A 13,695-nucleotide genomic window follows, 5' to 3' on the forward strand; every position below is an offset into this window, starting at 1 on the left:
ACTGATGAGGGAATTTGAGCTTCCCCTCAATACTTTTTTTACTGGTTTGAAATCTGCAAAGTACCAAATACTTCTCTGTTCTAGTCACTTCTGACCAAAATTGAATAGAAGTTACTGAGACAACATTGCTTTTTTTACAGCTTTACTGTAATGAGTGGCATCTTAATGGCACTCATGTGGTGGCTACATTAGTTTTTTTTATTCCCTTCCTTTAATATTCTGACCACGCAGTGCATAGTGTTAGATCAAAATTGTTCAAAATCAGGTATGGACTTGACCTGTTGTTAGAAAGTCTGCTCTTCTATTCAGATCAGGTTTGTGTCTGTACTTGCGAGTCAAAATGCTAATATTTGCACAGATAGCTTAGAAATTGTAAGACTAAAATATGAGAGTTGAATTATACTCTTTCACCTGTGATTCACTAAGTTAAGACATGAGCATGTTTCATGGCTTTCTTGTAACCATCAGAACTTGCAATTTTCTTTTGAGAGCTTTCTTACAGATTTTCTTCAGAAGCTGCAGATTTAGAAGTAATAAAGTTAAGTATTATAATAAAATGATGAGAACTGACAACCCTGCATGCAAAAAGGTTTTATGTTTTTTAAAATTATGATTAAGATTCAACTTAATCTTGTTATACTGTTAGAGCAAGGCAGGTTTGGTCCCTTACTCTAGAAACAGTTTGTGATCCAGTACTTAGGCAGAATATCAGATGTTTGGTAGCATGCGAAAAAATAATTTATAAGATGGGAAATGACTTTTTTACTTGAAAGAGGGATGTGAAGATAATTGGATGCTGCAAAACAATAAGGCAAAGAGGACCTGGAGGTGAATGTAAGGCAATAGGAGACCTAGATTTGGTAGAGAGATGTGGAGATTGAAATAGGGTTGTGAATGATGCAGATGGAGAAAGGCAAAGACTAAAATTGTGAAGAGGCTTGTGGACCTCAAGAGAAAGTTAACAGTGAAAGGCAACCAGAAGAGAAAAAGGAGAGAAGATACTTAGATGGAAGGAAGAAAGGGAGAGGTTAACAGGTAGCTCAGGTAAAACAAAGTATTGGAGAACTTCATATTTAAAAAAAAAAAAAGATGGAAGGAAGTTAAGCAAGGTATTTGATGTGGAATGTTTATGGCCAGGTTAGAGTGGCTTTGAAACAAAGATTAGCTGACAAATTTTTTGGGGCAATTGTAAGTTGCAGGGTGTTGAGGTTTTTTACTTTCTATAGCGTTATCTTGCACCATTAAATATCTGCCTTGTTTCCTCACAGAGGAAATTCTGCTTTTCCCTACTCCAGTGAAGCAATCTAAGTGGATATTCTATTTTATATTCAAAATGCTTTGTAGTACTGTAGTATACAGGTAGGGTCTTCTATCACAATTTTTATCACTTTAGTAGTATTGTCCAGGGAAAGGGAATAGGTAGTCTTTTTAAACTGCTGTCAGCACAAGGAAAAAATATTGTGTTCATATGTGTGGCTTTCTGGAAAGTCTATTTAATCTTGGAAACCTTTATCTAATGAATTGACCAAAAAAACCCAACCCCTCCAAAGACATAGAGGAGAAGCATCTCCATGTGCTCTGGTTTTAATTGGAATATCTCTGAATCATTTACCATTTTGCACCTTTTTCACAATACTTGCATACAGTGGACCTAGAGATAGAAACGTTGAGGATTGTATTTGAAGGAGTGAAGATAGTTTTTATTGGTGTTCTTTTAGGATGGACCACAAGGACTGAATAATGCTCCCAAAGAAATACATTTGGATGAAGATGACTGAACATGCAGATCCAAAGGCCTTTTAGGATGTGGTGAACCTTTGGCCTTGGATGAAGAATGTTCTTGGATGAAAGAACTCCAGCTGAAAGACTTTGTCTTAGCCTTTTGCCTTGAGAATTGCAAAGATACGAAAGACATAAAGGAAACAAAGATGTGCAGCTGAATTCTTGCAGGGCGCAGTTACAGTGGCTGACACTGGCATGCAGCCAGCCTGCCTCATTTCTGTGGAATGTCACATGCTTGTACCCCTTACTAGACTCCTACAGCTCCCCAAAATCCTTTCATGCTTTTTTTTCTGCTTTCTATTTATAAATTCTGTTGGCAAGTTTTAATTGCGTATTCTCTGTAGTGAAATTAGCACCTCAGATTTATTTATACCATGTGTAGCTAAAAAGGTAAATGCAGAAAATACTTAAAATGCTTGGTTCATCAGCTTACAATACCATGTTGTACTGCAACTGAACGGGTAGTTAAATAATAATCTGTTTTCCTTCATGGTTAATGACTTGCCTAAGTTGAAAATGGCAAGAGCTCACTAACTGGGTTGATGAACTGACATTTGTGATATGGTCAGCCATGACTATCTGGGCATTCAAATAGATTTCTTACTCCTGCATATTGAACTATCTTAAGTCCATAGGACGGCATGTAGTGACTTTAAGTTTCCTTACTAAACATTCAATATACTTGAAATTTGATTGTACGTTTAACTATTTCACTTCTCAAAGTGTCCTTATTTTCTCTTTACAATAAAAAGCAGTTCTGCTAGGTTGATTCTGCTTAGTATCTTTGAATATAATTTGAACCACAGATTTCATGTAGCAGTGTTTGCTAAGGTTGATTCAAAGGGTGTCTGTATGCGGACATTACCTTATGTGTTAGTTACCCAAATAATTCTGCTAGTGTGAAAAATCAATGATTGCATACAGAGAAATGCTGGACCAAAGTGGAAGGGCTTACTTTGCCTTTGTCTATCCTGGAATCAATCCATGCAGAGAGACACTTAGTGATTTTCACTGTGATGGGTAGAATCCTGTAGTTCTTCTGTTTTCATCCACATCCCACACCCTAGTACATTTTGTGCTAACTAGGCTTGCTTAGTAGTTCTGTCAGAGTTCAGGCATTTACAGTATCTCTAAAATGTGGCCACTAGCGTATGTAGTCACTGGACTTTTCAAAGGATAGACCTGAAAAGAAACTAATTAATTGAAAAATGCCTGCTGGGAGCTTAGGTGAGCCTAGCCTTATCGGATGAGGATATATTAGTTTACTTTTAAATACCCTCTGCAAGTTCTGACTGTTTTACTTCAATGGCTATTTCTTCTTGCCCTCCCACCCCACCTAGCTTTACAAACACTGTTCTAGAGGCTGGTTTTAGCCAAGAAGTAGACTTTTTTTTCCAAATGATAGTACGGACACTGTCTTTTAGCAGCCCTTAGCTTTTTTCCTGCAGAGCTGGGAGACAATAGCCTGTCTTTGATCGGTGATTTTGCTTGCTTCTCCTTTGCAGTCACATTTCCCTGTCTCTTTCTCCCTCTCCACTCTTATTTGGCCTTAACTGACTATAAAAAATTGTGCACGACTATTAGAAGTGTCAGTTACTGCAGGGCCTCTGTGCTGGGCCGATTAATATAAAATACTTCCTATCGAGATACATATGCATGTGTATGTGAAAGATGCTAATATAACCTGCTGTCAGCTAGTAAATATGCATTGAGACTGTTGGAATGTATGTGTATGTAAAAAAAGCTGTGGCTAGAACATCAGATACTTGGATGCTGGACAGTTAAACTCCATTGCTTACTATTGGTTATTAATGTACTGATGCTGTTTTGTTACTGCCCTAATAAATTAAAACTTTACCAATGCTTTGTTCTTGAGTAATGTGTATGGTAAAGAGTCATAGGGTATTTTTCTAATAGGGGATGAGTTTGGCTTGACCAAAGCAACATGTTTTTACAGCGATCGTGCCCAAAAATGAGGTCAAATCAGTCATGAATTAACTTGGAGGAGCTATGTGACTTAATATTTCCTCTTCTTTGGCCAGTATTAAAATTGATCACTGTTAAAATTGACCAGCAGTTCTGATTGGACATGTTTCTTCCATGTCAGACAAGGGTTTTGTGTGGTTGTGTAGCCTTCCCTAAGATTTGGGCTGGGTAAGCAGGGCAGTACTTACTGTTATTACAGAGCCATTTTGTTTTCCACATAACTGTTCCTACACACTTTACTGAAGCAAACTTCTCTGGTTAGGTATGTGGTGAGTATTTTGTTCCTCTGGTGCTAGAGATACAATGCTATATTAAAGGTCTGTTGCTGTTCCCAAAAGGTGAATAACAAAGTCAGAATTAGACTGCATGTTTTCTTTTTCTTGTGTTTTCCAGGAATTCCTCTTACTCAATTTTGTTCACCCAATGTTAAGCATTGGTAGTGCTGCTGTGTTGGCAAATCATCATTGTTCCTCAGCAGGGAAAATGTTATGCGTATTAGTCTCCTTCATCACTAGTATGGATTCCTCCTAACTTTGATATGAATAACCATGCTTATTTACTAATTTTCTAGCTAATTAAAAACACTTTAAATCTATGGTTATAGAATCATAGAATGGTTTGAGTTGGAAGGGACCACAAAAATAATCCAGTTCCACCCCCTCCACCCCCTGCCATGGGCAGGGGCACCTCCCACTGGATCAGGTTGCTCCAAGCCCCATCCAACCTGGTCTTGAACACCTCCAGGGATGGGGCAGCCACCACTGCTCTGGACAACCTGGGCCAGGATCTCCCCATCCTCACAGTAAAATAATTCTTCCTACTATCCAATCTCACTCCTCCCCTCTTTTGGCTTAAAGCCATTTCCCCTTGTCCTGTCCCTGCACTCTCTGATCAAGACCTCTCCCCAGTGTTCCTGAAGTCCTTTTCAGTGCTAAAAAGCTGCTGCAAGGTCTCCACAGAGCCTTCTCTTCTCCAAAGTGAATAAGTCCAACTCTCTCAGCCTGTCTTCATGTGGGAGGTGCTCCAGCCCTCTGATATAATATATCAGATATAATTGTGTAATTTCTACTTCTAAAGCTGCATGAGGACTTCTTGTGTTTTCCTTTTGTATAGAAACACAACTTCTTTATGACAACCAGCTCTGATGGGTTTATATGAATATAGGGAGTATGTGGAGAAACAACTTGTATTAGGTCCTTTTTTTTTTTTTCCCTTTTGGGGGATTGAATGGGGAATAGATTTTGCTTTTGCCTTCCTTTAAATCTGAACCTCTGTGCTTGATTCTTGATTTGGAGGTAGAAAAAAAATCTATTCTCTATTTAAAATGAGACCTAAACTCATCTTTGTTAAAAACATTGAGTCAACCTTCAACACATTCATATGGGGACTTTCTTTTTCACTTCTGTTTTCTTCTGTTTGCTTTTCTTTGTTGGAGAAAAGCTTAAGAGGTGACATATCTACTCCATGCAGAGGAGATGCTTTGTATTGGGAATTCATTTATCATGAAGACACAACAATAACAAGATCGTGAGACTGAGTCTGAAAGTCAGAAAACTTGATCAGGAAAGATGATGCACATTTTAAGAAGCCAAAATATTTTATTACTGGAATGTATCATTCAGGGAATATGATAGATTTTCCATTAGTGGAAGTCTTTGATCAAAACTGCATATCTTTCTGAAAGAGCTGCCTCATGAGCAAGTGACTGAGCCTGATGCAAGAATTATTGAATGAGGGAATTTTTCCCTTTTTTGTGCAGGATGAGTCAGATGGGTACCATAATACCACAAATAGTAGTAGTTATTGTAGAAAAGTGAGATGAGGTGTTTGCTAGGGAAGTGGCTGTTGGAGAGAATAATTGAAATACAGCCTAAAGTAACTACACCTCATGTTGCTGGCATCAGAACGTGTATAACAAAATATAATATTTATTATATTAAACTTTATTATAGGTAACCTTGTGTCTGTGTGATCTCAGAAATCCTGTTGAGGCAGACAGGTGCTTTTGTGTGGGGAGGAGACTGTTAGGAGAAAAAAAAAATAATCACACCAGCTTTTAGCTTCACTTCTGAAATATAAGTTTACAGGGATGGTGTTACTGTGGGTTTTCTTCTCTGATGGCTGAAATATTTACACAGAAAGATCTGTGGGCTCTAGGTCCTTTTCAGTCTGAAGGGCTTAACCCTAAGTGTTAGGAGAGGGCCACAGCTGTCATGTCCATGTGGAAGTTGTGCAAGTGTGCAATCTTCCCTTATCTGATGCAGGGATGATGTAGGACAGAACAATTGTCTGTGGAAATTTGGGGGATTTTGTTGTAAAATGGCCAACTTACAGAACTAATCTTAGTGACTTAGATGTGTTCTAGATGTTGATGTAACATCATGGTCTTTCCATTGTAGTGTATTACTATTCAGCCCCCATGGTTTATAAAATCTTCAAGTACTACAGAGCTCATTCTTGTCAGAAATGAGACTATTTTCAAATTGTTGTGATTTTTACAGGTACCATCATACATTCCAGAGACAAGGACGCACTTTACATAAATTTCTAGTTGTTTTCTACACTTACAGAGAGGCGCTTCTTCTGCTCTGGGTAATTACTTTACACTGATTTCCCAGATCTTGCTAATCTTGTTGGTTTTATGTATTTGACTTGTTCACAGACAACTGGAACTGGAAAAGTTCTGCAGCACTCAACTAGCTTTTGTCTTTCTGGGAAACCTAGGCATCAGATACAAAGTCTGCAACAGTACAAGCATCAGACTTAGGCCTTTCTGTTGCTCTTACCCCATGACTTTGAGCTTGCTAATAAGTATCTGTGGGTTGGTTTTCCAAGCAGTGCTATTATTTGCACCTCATCTCCTTAGCTTCTCTTTTACAGGTTCAGTTGTTGGATGTCAGAGAAATTAACAGGCTACAATTCTGTTTGTAATAGTTGTTGTTTTCTCCTATTACATCTCCCTTCCTTCCTGAGAGAGGTGGATCCCTTTTTTATCTTCTTGTGTATGGCTTTTTTTGTGAAAGTCTGTTACTGTAAGTGTGGTCACATTATTAACTTTTATGGATACATGTCCGATACTCCTGCTTCTGAAAGGTGGAGCCACTATACTGCCATTAAGTGTTGTGGGAGAAATGAGGATGAGAGAGAGTAGAAAGAATCTGCAGAGGATAATTTTCCTTTGGGAACTGGGGAATGATTTTCCTTCATCACAGTAACGGTTTTTTGAGAGCCTGACAGCAGTGATTTGCTTATAGATATTTTCTACAGGGAACTCATGGACTGTAAACTGATCTTGACACAGGTACCAAACACTGCAATTCTGATGGTCTCATTTTTCCTTTCTTTGACTGCCCCATCCCCAGAGGTGTTCAAGGCCAGGCTGGATGGAGCCTTGGGCAGCCTGATCTAGTGGGATGTGTCCCTGCCCAAGGCAGAGGTGTTGGAACTGGATGGCCTTTAAGGTCCCTTTGAACCTGAACTATTCTATGATTCTGTTGTCCAGCACGTGCATATTTTTCCATTGCTTTTCAACAATGTTTCAGAAAAAACTATAGGCTTCAAAGCTTAACACCTGAGTTACTCCATACTGCTGCTTCCAAGCAAGAAGAGTAAAATATAATTGTAAATGAGCAGAAATCAGTCTTGAGTATTGCAGGTTTTTGAAATACAAGGTTATCTGGAAGCTTTACATGGGGCCTTCAAGGGCACTCTGAAATCTACTGGGGAACTTGTGTCTCCAGAGAAATTCTATTCCATCTTTCCCATGGAAGCCTCTACTGGATTTTGAGGTATTGCTCTGGCAATTTCAGAATTACTTTTAAATATTATGAAGTGGGATGCTAGGGGAAGGCCTTTTGTTATTTTATGACTAAGCTTGTGTCTAGTACTTGGATAGCATGATTTTCATGGATGTGAATGTCTGTTAAAACATTCTGTAGTGGTTTTAATGATCACAAATTAGTAGATTTTCTTTTCCCCAAAGAACACCAGCTTCTACATTCATTGTTCACGTTGAGATCCAAATGTTTTCATTATCCTGTTTTCCTCCATTTTTCTCCTTCACCCCCCACCCTCGATTTCATTTCTTCCTTTTTCTCAAAAGTTGTTTACTTTGTGAAAGTATTCTCAGGAAGAGGATCTAGAAGTGGCAGTCAAGTGATAAGCTTTATTTTGTACCAAGTCATACAATTTAGTTTTCAGATAACACAAAAAAAAAGCCCCGAACCCAAAATGCAATACAAGTTGTCAAAAAGCTGACACTCTAAATACTAGAAAATATTAGCATCTATTGTCAAGAAAAAATAAAAAGTATGAATCACTCCATCTCCATGACACATTTCAAAACTGCTATACACAGCACAAATTATAGTGTTTGATGGTATCGGGGATAATAGTACTTGAAAGTTCCTCTCTGTGCACCCAGCGTTACTCCTAAAAGGGTTCAATTGTCTTGCATTGTACTATAGAGCTGCAGAAAAAAAAGGATTAAGGCTCTCTGAGGTCATCTGTGCTATAAATAAAAGCTGATACAGTATGATTGTTAATAACTTCAAAGGAAAATAGTTTTGTATTTTGTGTATTGCAAAAAGTATATCTACATGTAAAATATTGATTTGTTTTTCTAGTGCTATACAGAATTTTTCCAATATGACATCCCTTTTTACACTAGTTGCCCTATCTAATCCTGTATTTTGATTCTTTCTGTTATCAAGTTCCTGACAGGCAAATCAGGAATGCTCCCTGTGCTCAGCAGTCACATCAGTCCTAAACAGAGGAGTCAGAAATACATCAGGAAAGGCTAAAATATAAAAACCTTGCCTGTCTGAAAAGCTTATGAGGAATTGTCCTCCTTTAGAAAGGCCATAACCTTCTTCCATTGCCCTTTGCTGGTGGTCTCCTGTGTTTTGGTGAGAGGGAGAAATAGCTCCTCTGAGAACTGTAGGAGATGGAAGTCTTTCTCTAAATGACCACTTGCAGGTAGCATCTTGTTTCATTTCCAGGGAGAGTAATTAGAGGTGATAAGTGTTTTGTCCAGAGAAGTTTCTTATGGAAGTTCTGAAACAGAGTGCAGTTGTTTGGCAATACTGAAGAAAATAAAAATAATAGTTGTAAAAGACTTCTGTGGCAAAATCACTGTTGCTTACAGGGAAAGCTGTTGAAAAGCGAAATAAGCACAGGACTTGAGGAGTTTACATTATACAGGTTGGGGGAAGGGGGGAGGCTTTGTTTCATTTGGCTCATTGAAAACCAAAGGGGGATGTGTGGGGCGAATAATGGTTGGGGTGTTTTTTTTAGTTTATTTTTCTTAAAGGACTCAACTGTAATTCATTTTAACCCCAAAGTAATTGTTGGCTTTCTGTTTAAACTCTGGGAAAACTCAGCCAAAGAGAAAGCACTGTGATATTAATCATATAATTATTTGTTTTATTATTCATGTGTAAGAAAGAAACATAATTTCTAACTTTAATGCTGAATTTTACCGTAACTCTAGGGGCATTGGTCCTGTTTGTGATGAAAAGGTTGATAGAATGAATCCTGGAGAGGGCGGTTGCAAAGCCCTTGTGGTTACTGAATGTTGAAATGGAGCAGATAAGGAGAGGAAGAAGAGGGTAAAGAACATCACAAGGCCTATTATTAACCTACCTGGAAAGAAAACAAATTAATTGTAAATCAGAAAAGAGAATATAGCTAGGTAAATAGATTGCCTGACACACAGTGTGCGTCTTCTGATGAAAAGGCCATTGTAAAAGCACTTTCTGAACAAATCTGTTTTCTGTGTCTCTGGGGTTAACTTAAGCATTAAAAAATAGAAGCAAAAAAGTTTTCTGTTATGTTCAGTTTAGGTTCTCTTCTTCATTACAATGTCTCAATTGCCTCAAGCAGTTCATTAAGGAATGCAAATACTATGCAACTTGCAGTTTGTTCTTTTGACCCTGCACCTATAAAGCAGCTGAAAAGGGTGGCAAGTAGCTGATTCTGTTCAGTTTTGCATTTTCACCTACAGGACTGTGTCCCTTAATCCCATCCCTGATGCCTGTATGGAATTGTAGGAGTCAAGGGACCTCCAAGTGCTGTTAGAGACAGAATTACAAAGAGCCCAGCCGAGTGTGCAATTGCTACAAATCCTTTTTTTCTTAAACTAGTTACCCTGAAGGCATTTGGTGTGGATATGATTAAAGTAGAATGAAAGGCAATACAATTCTGTTTGATTGTTTTAGATATCAAGATGTGATGCAAGCGAAGTTTTGTCCAATAAGATTTACTTTAGTACTTTTCCTTAGCATCATCCTCTGTTCTTTTTCTACAGTTAAATCTGAAGACGTTAAAAGAGCAAATCCTACTTTTTGAGTAGGAAAGGTGCATGTTGGATATAATGGTGCAATACAGTAGAATAACTTGCCAGGATAGATAACATAAGTACTGCTGTTTGAGGGAGGTGAATGACATAGGCTGAAAATTACGGTTGAAAATATGGGATCCGGAGCAAGCCAGTGTTGAAAGAACATATGAAGTGGCCTGTCAATAAGAATCTCATTTCTACCATGACTTTGTTGAATTTAAAACTTTTTTTTTTTTTTATCCCCCTGCAGTGTGAAATTAGTTTCAAGGGACCCATCCAGTTCAGTTCTGACCTCCCTAGTGCTCACTATTTTGTCTATCTGGGTCTCCCCTGTCATGAGGCAGAGTTTTACAGTCCTAGATGCAAAAAAAAGGATTAGTTCTTGTAATAACATTTCAAAGAGAGGCTTTCATAAGCAGACAGCAAGTTTGTGCAAAATGCTGAAGATACAAGCAGTGTGTTGGATGATATAGCCTGAAAATGAAGCTGCTAAGAAATCTTCAAATCAAATGCAGTTGTGTCCAGGAAGAGATAATTTGCATTAGAAATGTTGTTGTAGTTTGCTGCACAGGCTTAGCAGCCCACACTCCTTCTGCTCTGCGTTATCTCATTAACATTATTATTTGGAGGCCAGAGTCAAACACTTGCATTGGGTAACAGTTACAACTACTTGACACAATGTCAGTAAAATGCAATTTTTTCGTATAATTAGAATTTTGACAGGAAAGAGAGGAAGAGGCAGAAAATGAGAAATTAGTTATTTCCTGTACCTCTGTCACTGCACACATTAAGCTTCACTGGTACATTTTGCATGATGTCATGGCAGCCCCTTTACAGCAATCTGATTTCTGCCAGATTTAAAGACAGGAGGAGTAAATTAAGGAGTGATGAGTTCAAAATGTTGCTGGTTGGAACAGTAGACCTTTTAGATTTTTCTGAATCGCAAGAGGTCCAAGATGGAATACTCTAGTTCTGATCTTACTGGGAATAAGGATTTATGAAGACAGAAATTTTAAGTAAAACTTTCCTAAATTTTCATGTACAAAATTGCACTTATTATCTTGGACCCTCCATATGACAGTGAAGCTTTTTATTATCAAGGGGAAGTCAGTGGAAGTAAATGCTAATGAGCATTAGGGCCATAATAAATTAAAGTTTTGTGGGTTATTTTTTTTCTGAAAGAGAGCTTATTTTCTTAATACCTCCCCCCCAAACAAAGATTAATCCACGTAGTCTCTAATATGAAGCTCAGATTTCAGAGATTGATAATCTCTGCATACAAGCAGACATCTGCCACCAGGCCTGCATCTGGGATAGATATTGGTGAAGATAATGTCCTTAGAATTAAAAAAGTCAGGTTATCCTGTGTCATCTTGGAAGGACACGTTCATTAAGAACTGGCATGTCTGCTTATACAATAATCGAATAATAAATAATAAGGCTTTCAGCAAACTGCATTTATTCAACTCTACTTGCAGCACTGTCCAAATTTTGTCATTTGATTTTAAAATCAGATTAATTATTTATTACTTTTTTTTTCTCTTGCTGCTCTTTTGTATCTTTGGCTGCATAATTCCTTGAACTCCTGTTATGCTTTATTTGGGTTATTATACACATTGCAGTCCCAAGTGCAATCATAATTCTCACCGGGCTACACACAATGCAAGCCTGTGGTAAGAAAAGTCTTTACCCCAAAGTGCTTGCTTTATAGCTGAATAGAAGTGGGCAAGGAAATAGAAACACGCAAAGGTGAAGTTACTGGACCAGGGTTATAGAACAATTAAGTGGCAGAGCAGAGGGATTTTTTTCAGCAAAATTTCCTGAGATTGAACCAGTCAGGTGAGATTGAATACAACAGCGTGGAATCTCTCCCTCTGCTTTAGGTAGAGGTCTGCTAAAACAAAATAAACTGGCATCAAAGCAAAACAGTGACTTGTTTTAATTAAAATCCCAGATTTCTTCCTTTTGGTTCCTCCGTTCTTTCAGTTTTCTCTTTTTCTTTATAAGATTTGCGTATTGCTTCTATATACAAAATTGCTTCATATTTTAAGTTGCAAAGTGATTATGAAAGGTTGCTTCTAATTCTTGTCCTGCACCCCCTATTACCAATTAAAATAATTAGTAATAACCCTGTGATACTGCTGCCTTTTTTTTTTTTTTTTTTGAAGAACAGCAAAATTGGTAGAAAAGCTTGCCCTCTTCTTTCCTGCAACACTTTTGGTTTTAGTTCATTCAAAATTACAAGTAATATAACACATTTCATTGCATGCTCCTCCTTCAAGTTTGATAGTAACAAAAAATCCACTTAATTTATTTCATTGGAAGGAGAAAGTGAATTTTGATAGCTAGTAACTTGGTCAATATTGTGTCTTGCTAATGCATTTATGGGTTTAAGTGTATGTTTTGCTCTTCAGTCTAATGCTGCAATCAATATATATGAACTTGTCCATTATCTATTTGTATTGTGTTGTTCAAACAGAAATGCTGGATTCTGCCTGATAATCTAAGCAGAATTCAGTAACTCTGCAATATTCATTAATCTCCCTTTCCTGACTCATGTCACTCTCTTAATTTGGCAGTCTGATTCACCATCCTCCTCTGACATTTTAAATCTTTGACAGCACGCTATGTTAAGACAGCGTCATGGCATTTTCTGGCAATGATGATAGAAACTTTTCTTTTTGGTGTCTCACATTAACAGATGTGTGTGGCTAGAAAGTGATCAGGTTAATTAGAATGAAGTGAAATAAATCTCAGTTTGAAAGATCTCACTGGATCTGCTGTTATAGCAGATACAGGAGGTGAATCTTGAGTTGGAGAAGGCCTTGTTAAATAAGTTGTGCTGATGAAAAGCACAGCATTTCATCTCTCAAGTGACAGGAGCCCAGATGATCTATGAAACCATGCTGCTTTTCTGGTTAGTCATAGTTCTTCAGAAAAACATGTGGTTGGACATACAGTGGGAAAAACATCATGCTCAAGACTGCAGTGAATCATAGAATGGTTTGGCTAGGAAGGGGCCTTAAAGGTCATCCAGTTCCAGCCCCCAAACCAGACATTCTTATATGGAATTGCCCCCTCGTGTATGAGTTTCTACTAACATGTTGATCCCCAGGCTGAATGGGGCTTTGAGCAACCTAATCCAGTGGCAGGTGTCCCTGCCCACAGCTGGGGAGTTGGAACTGGATGGTCTTTGAGGTCCCTTCCAAACCAAGCCATTCTATGTGTCTATACTCAGAGTTTTCAAAGGGAGGGACTGTGTATAGGTTTTGATGCCCTGTTATTAGAACAGCGCTCTCAGAAGTGTCTCTTGGTCTTCCAAAAAATACTCTAGGGAACGTTTTGTAGAGATTATCTATCTATCTGTGTTTGCATGAGGAATATACTGCAAGAGAAACAATAGCTAATGCATGCTCAAGTCAATCGGTTAACTTATTTTTGATAGGTGTCACTAGAAGTATTTGGGTGTATGTTGATGGTACAACAAAAAATATATATATTGTAACTGGAAATGCCTATCTACTGCACCACCCTTATCAAGGGATCTGAAAGCATCTCTTATTTCTGTTACAAAGGTCTATCTTTTT

At 37.9% G+C, this 13,695-nt stretch overlaps 1 protein-coding gene across 4 annotated transcripts in view; it reads left to right on the forward strand.

Annotated features, from left to right (window-relative positions):
* The window catches only part of ATRNL1 (attractin like 1), a 491,214-nt gene that overhangs the window by 396,971 nt on the left and 80,548 nt on the right, over positions 1–13,695 (forward strand). Inside the window, exon 27 of one of the 4 annotated variants that reach the window (XM_069863710.1) lies at positions 1,719–3,420. The exons of 2 other annotated variants lie outside the window; for them this stretch is intronic. In XM_069863710.1, the coding sequence (XP_069719811.1) occupies positions 1,719–1,778 (60 nt within the window). In that variant the 3' untranslated portion in view covers positions 1,779–3,420. Of the gene's footprint in view, positions 1–1,718; positions 3,421–13,695 lie in introns of those variants that run through there. One more of the 4 variants, XM_069863709.1, reaches the window with a different exon arrangement.

Source organism: Phaenicophaeus curvirostris, chromosome 9 (assembly GCF_032191515.1).
Source record: "Phaenicophaeus curvirostris isolate KB17595 chromosome 9, BPBGC_Pcur_1.0, whole genome shotgun sequence".
NCBI lineage: Eukaryota > Metazoa > Chordata > Aves > Cuculiformes > Cuculidae > Phaenicophaeus > Phaenicophaeus curvirostris.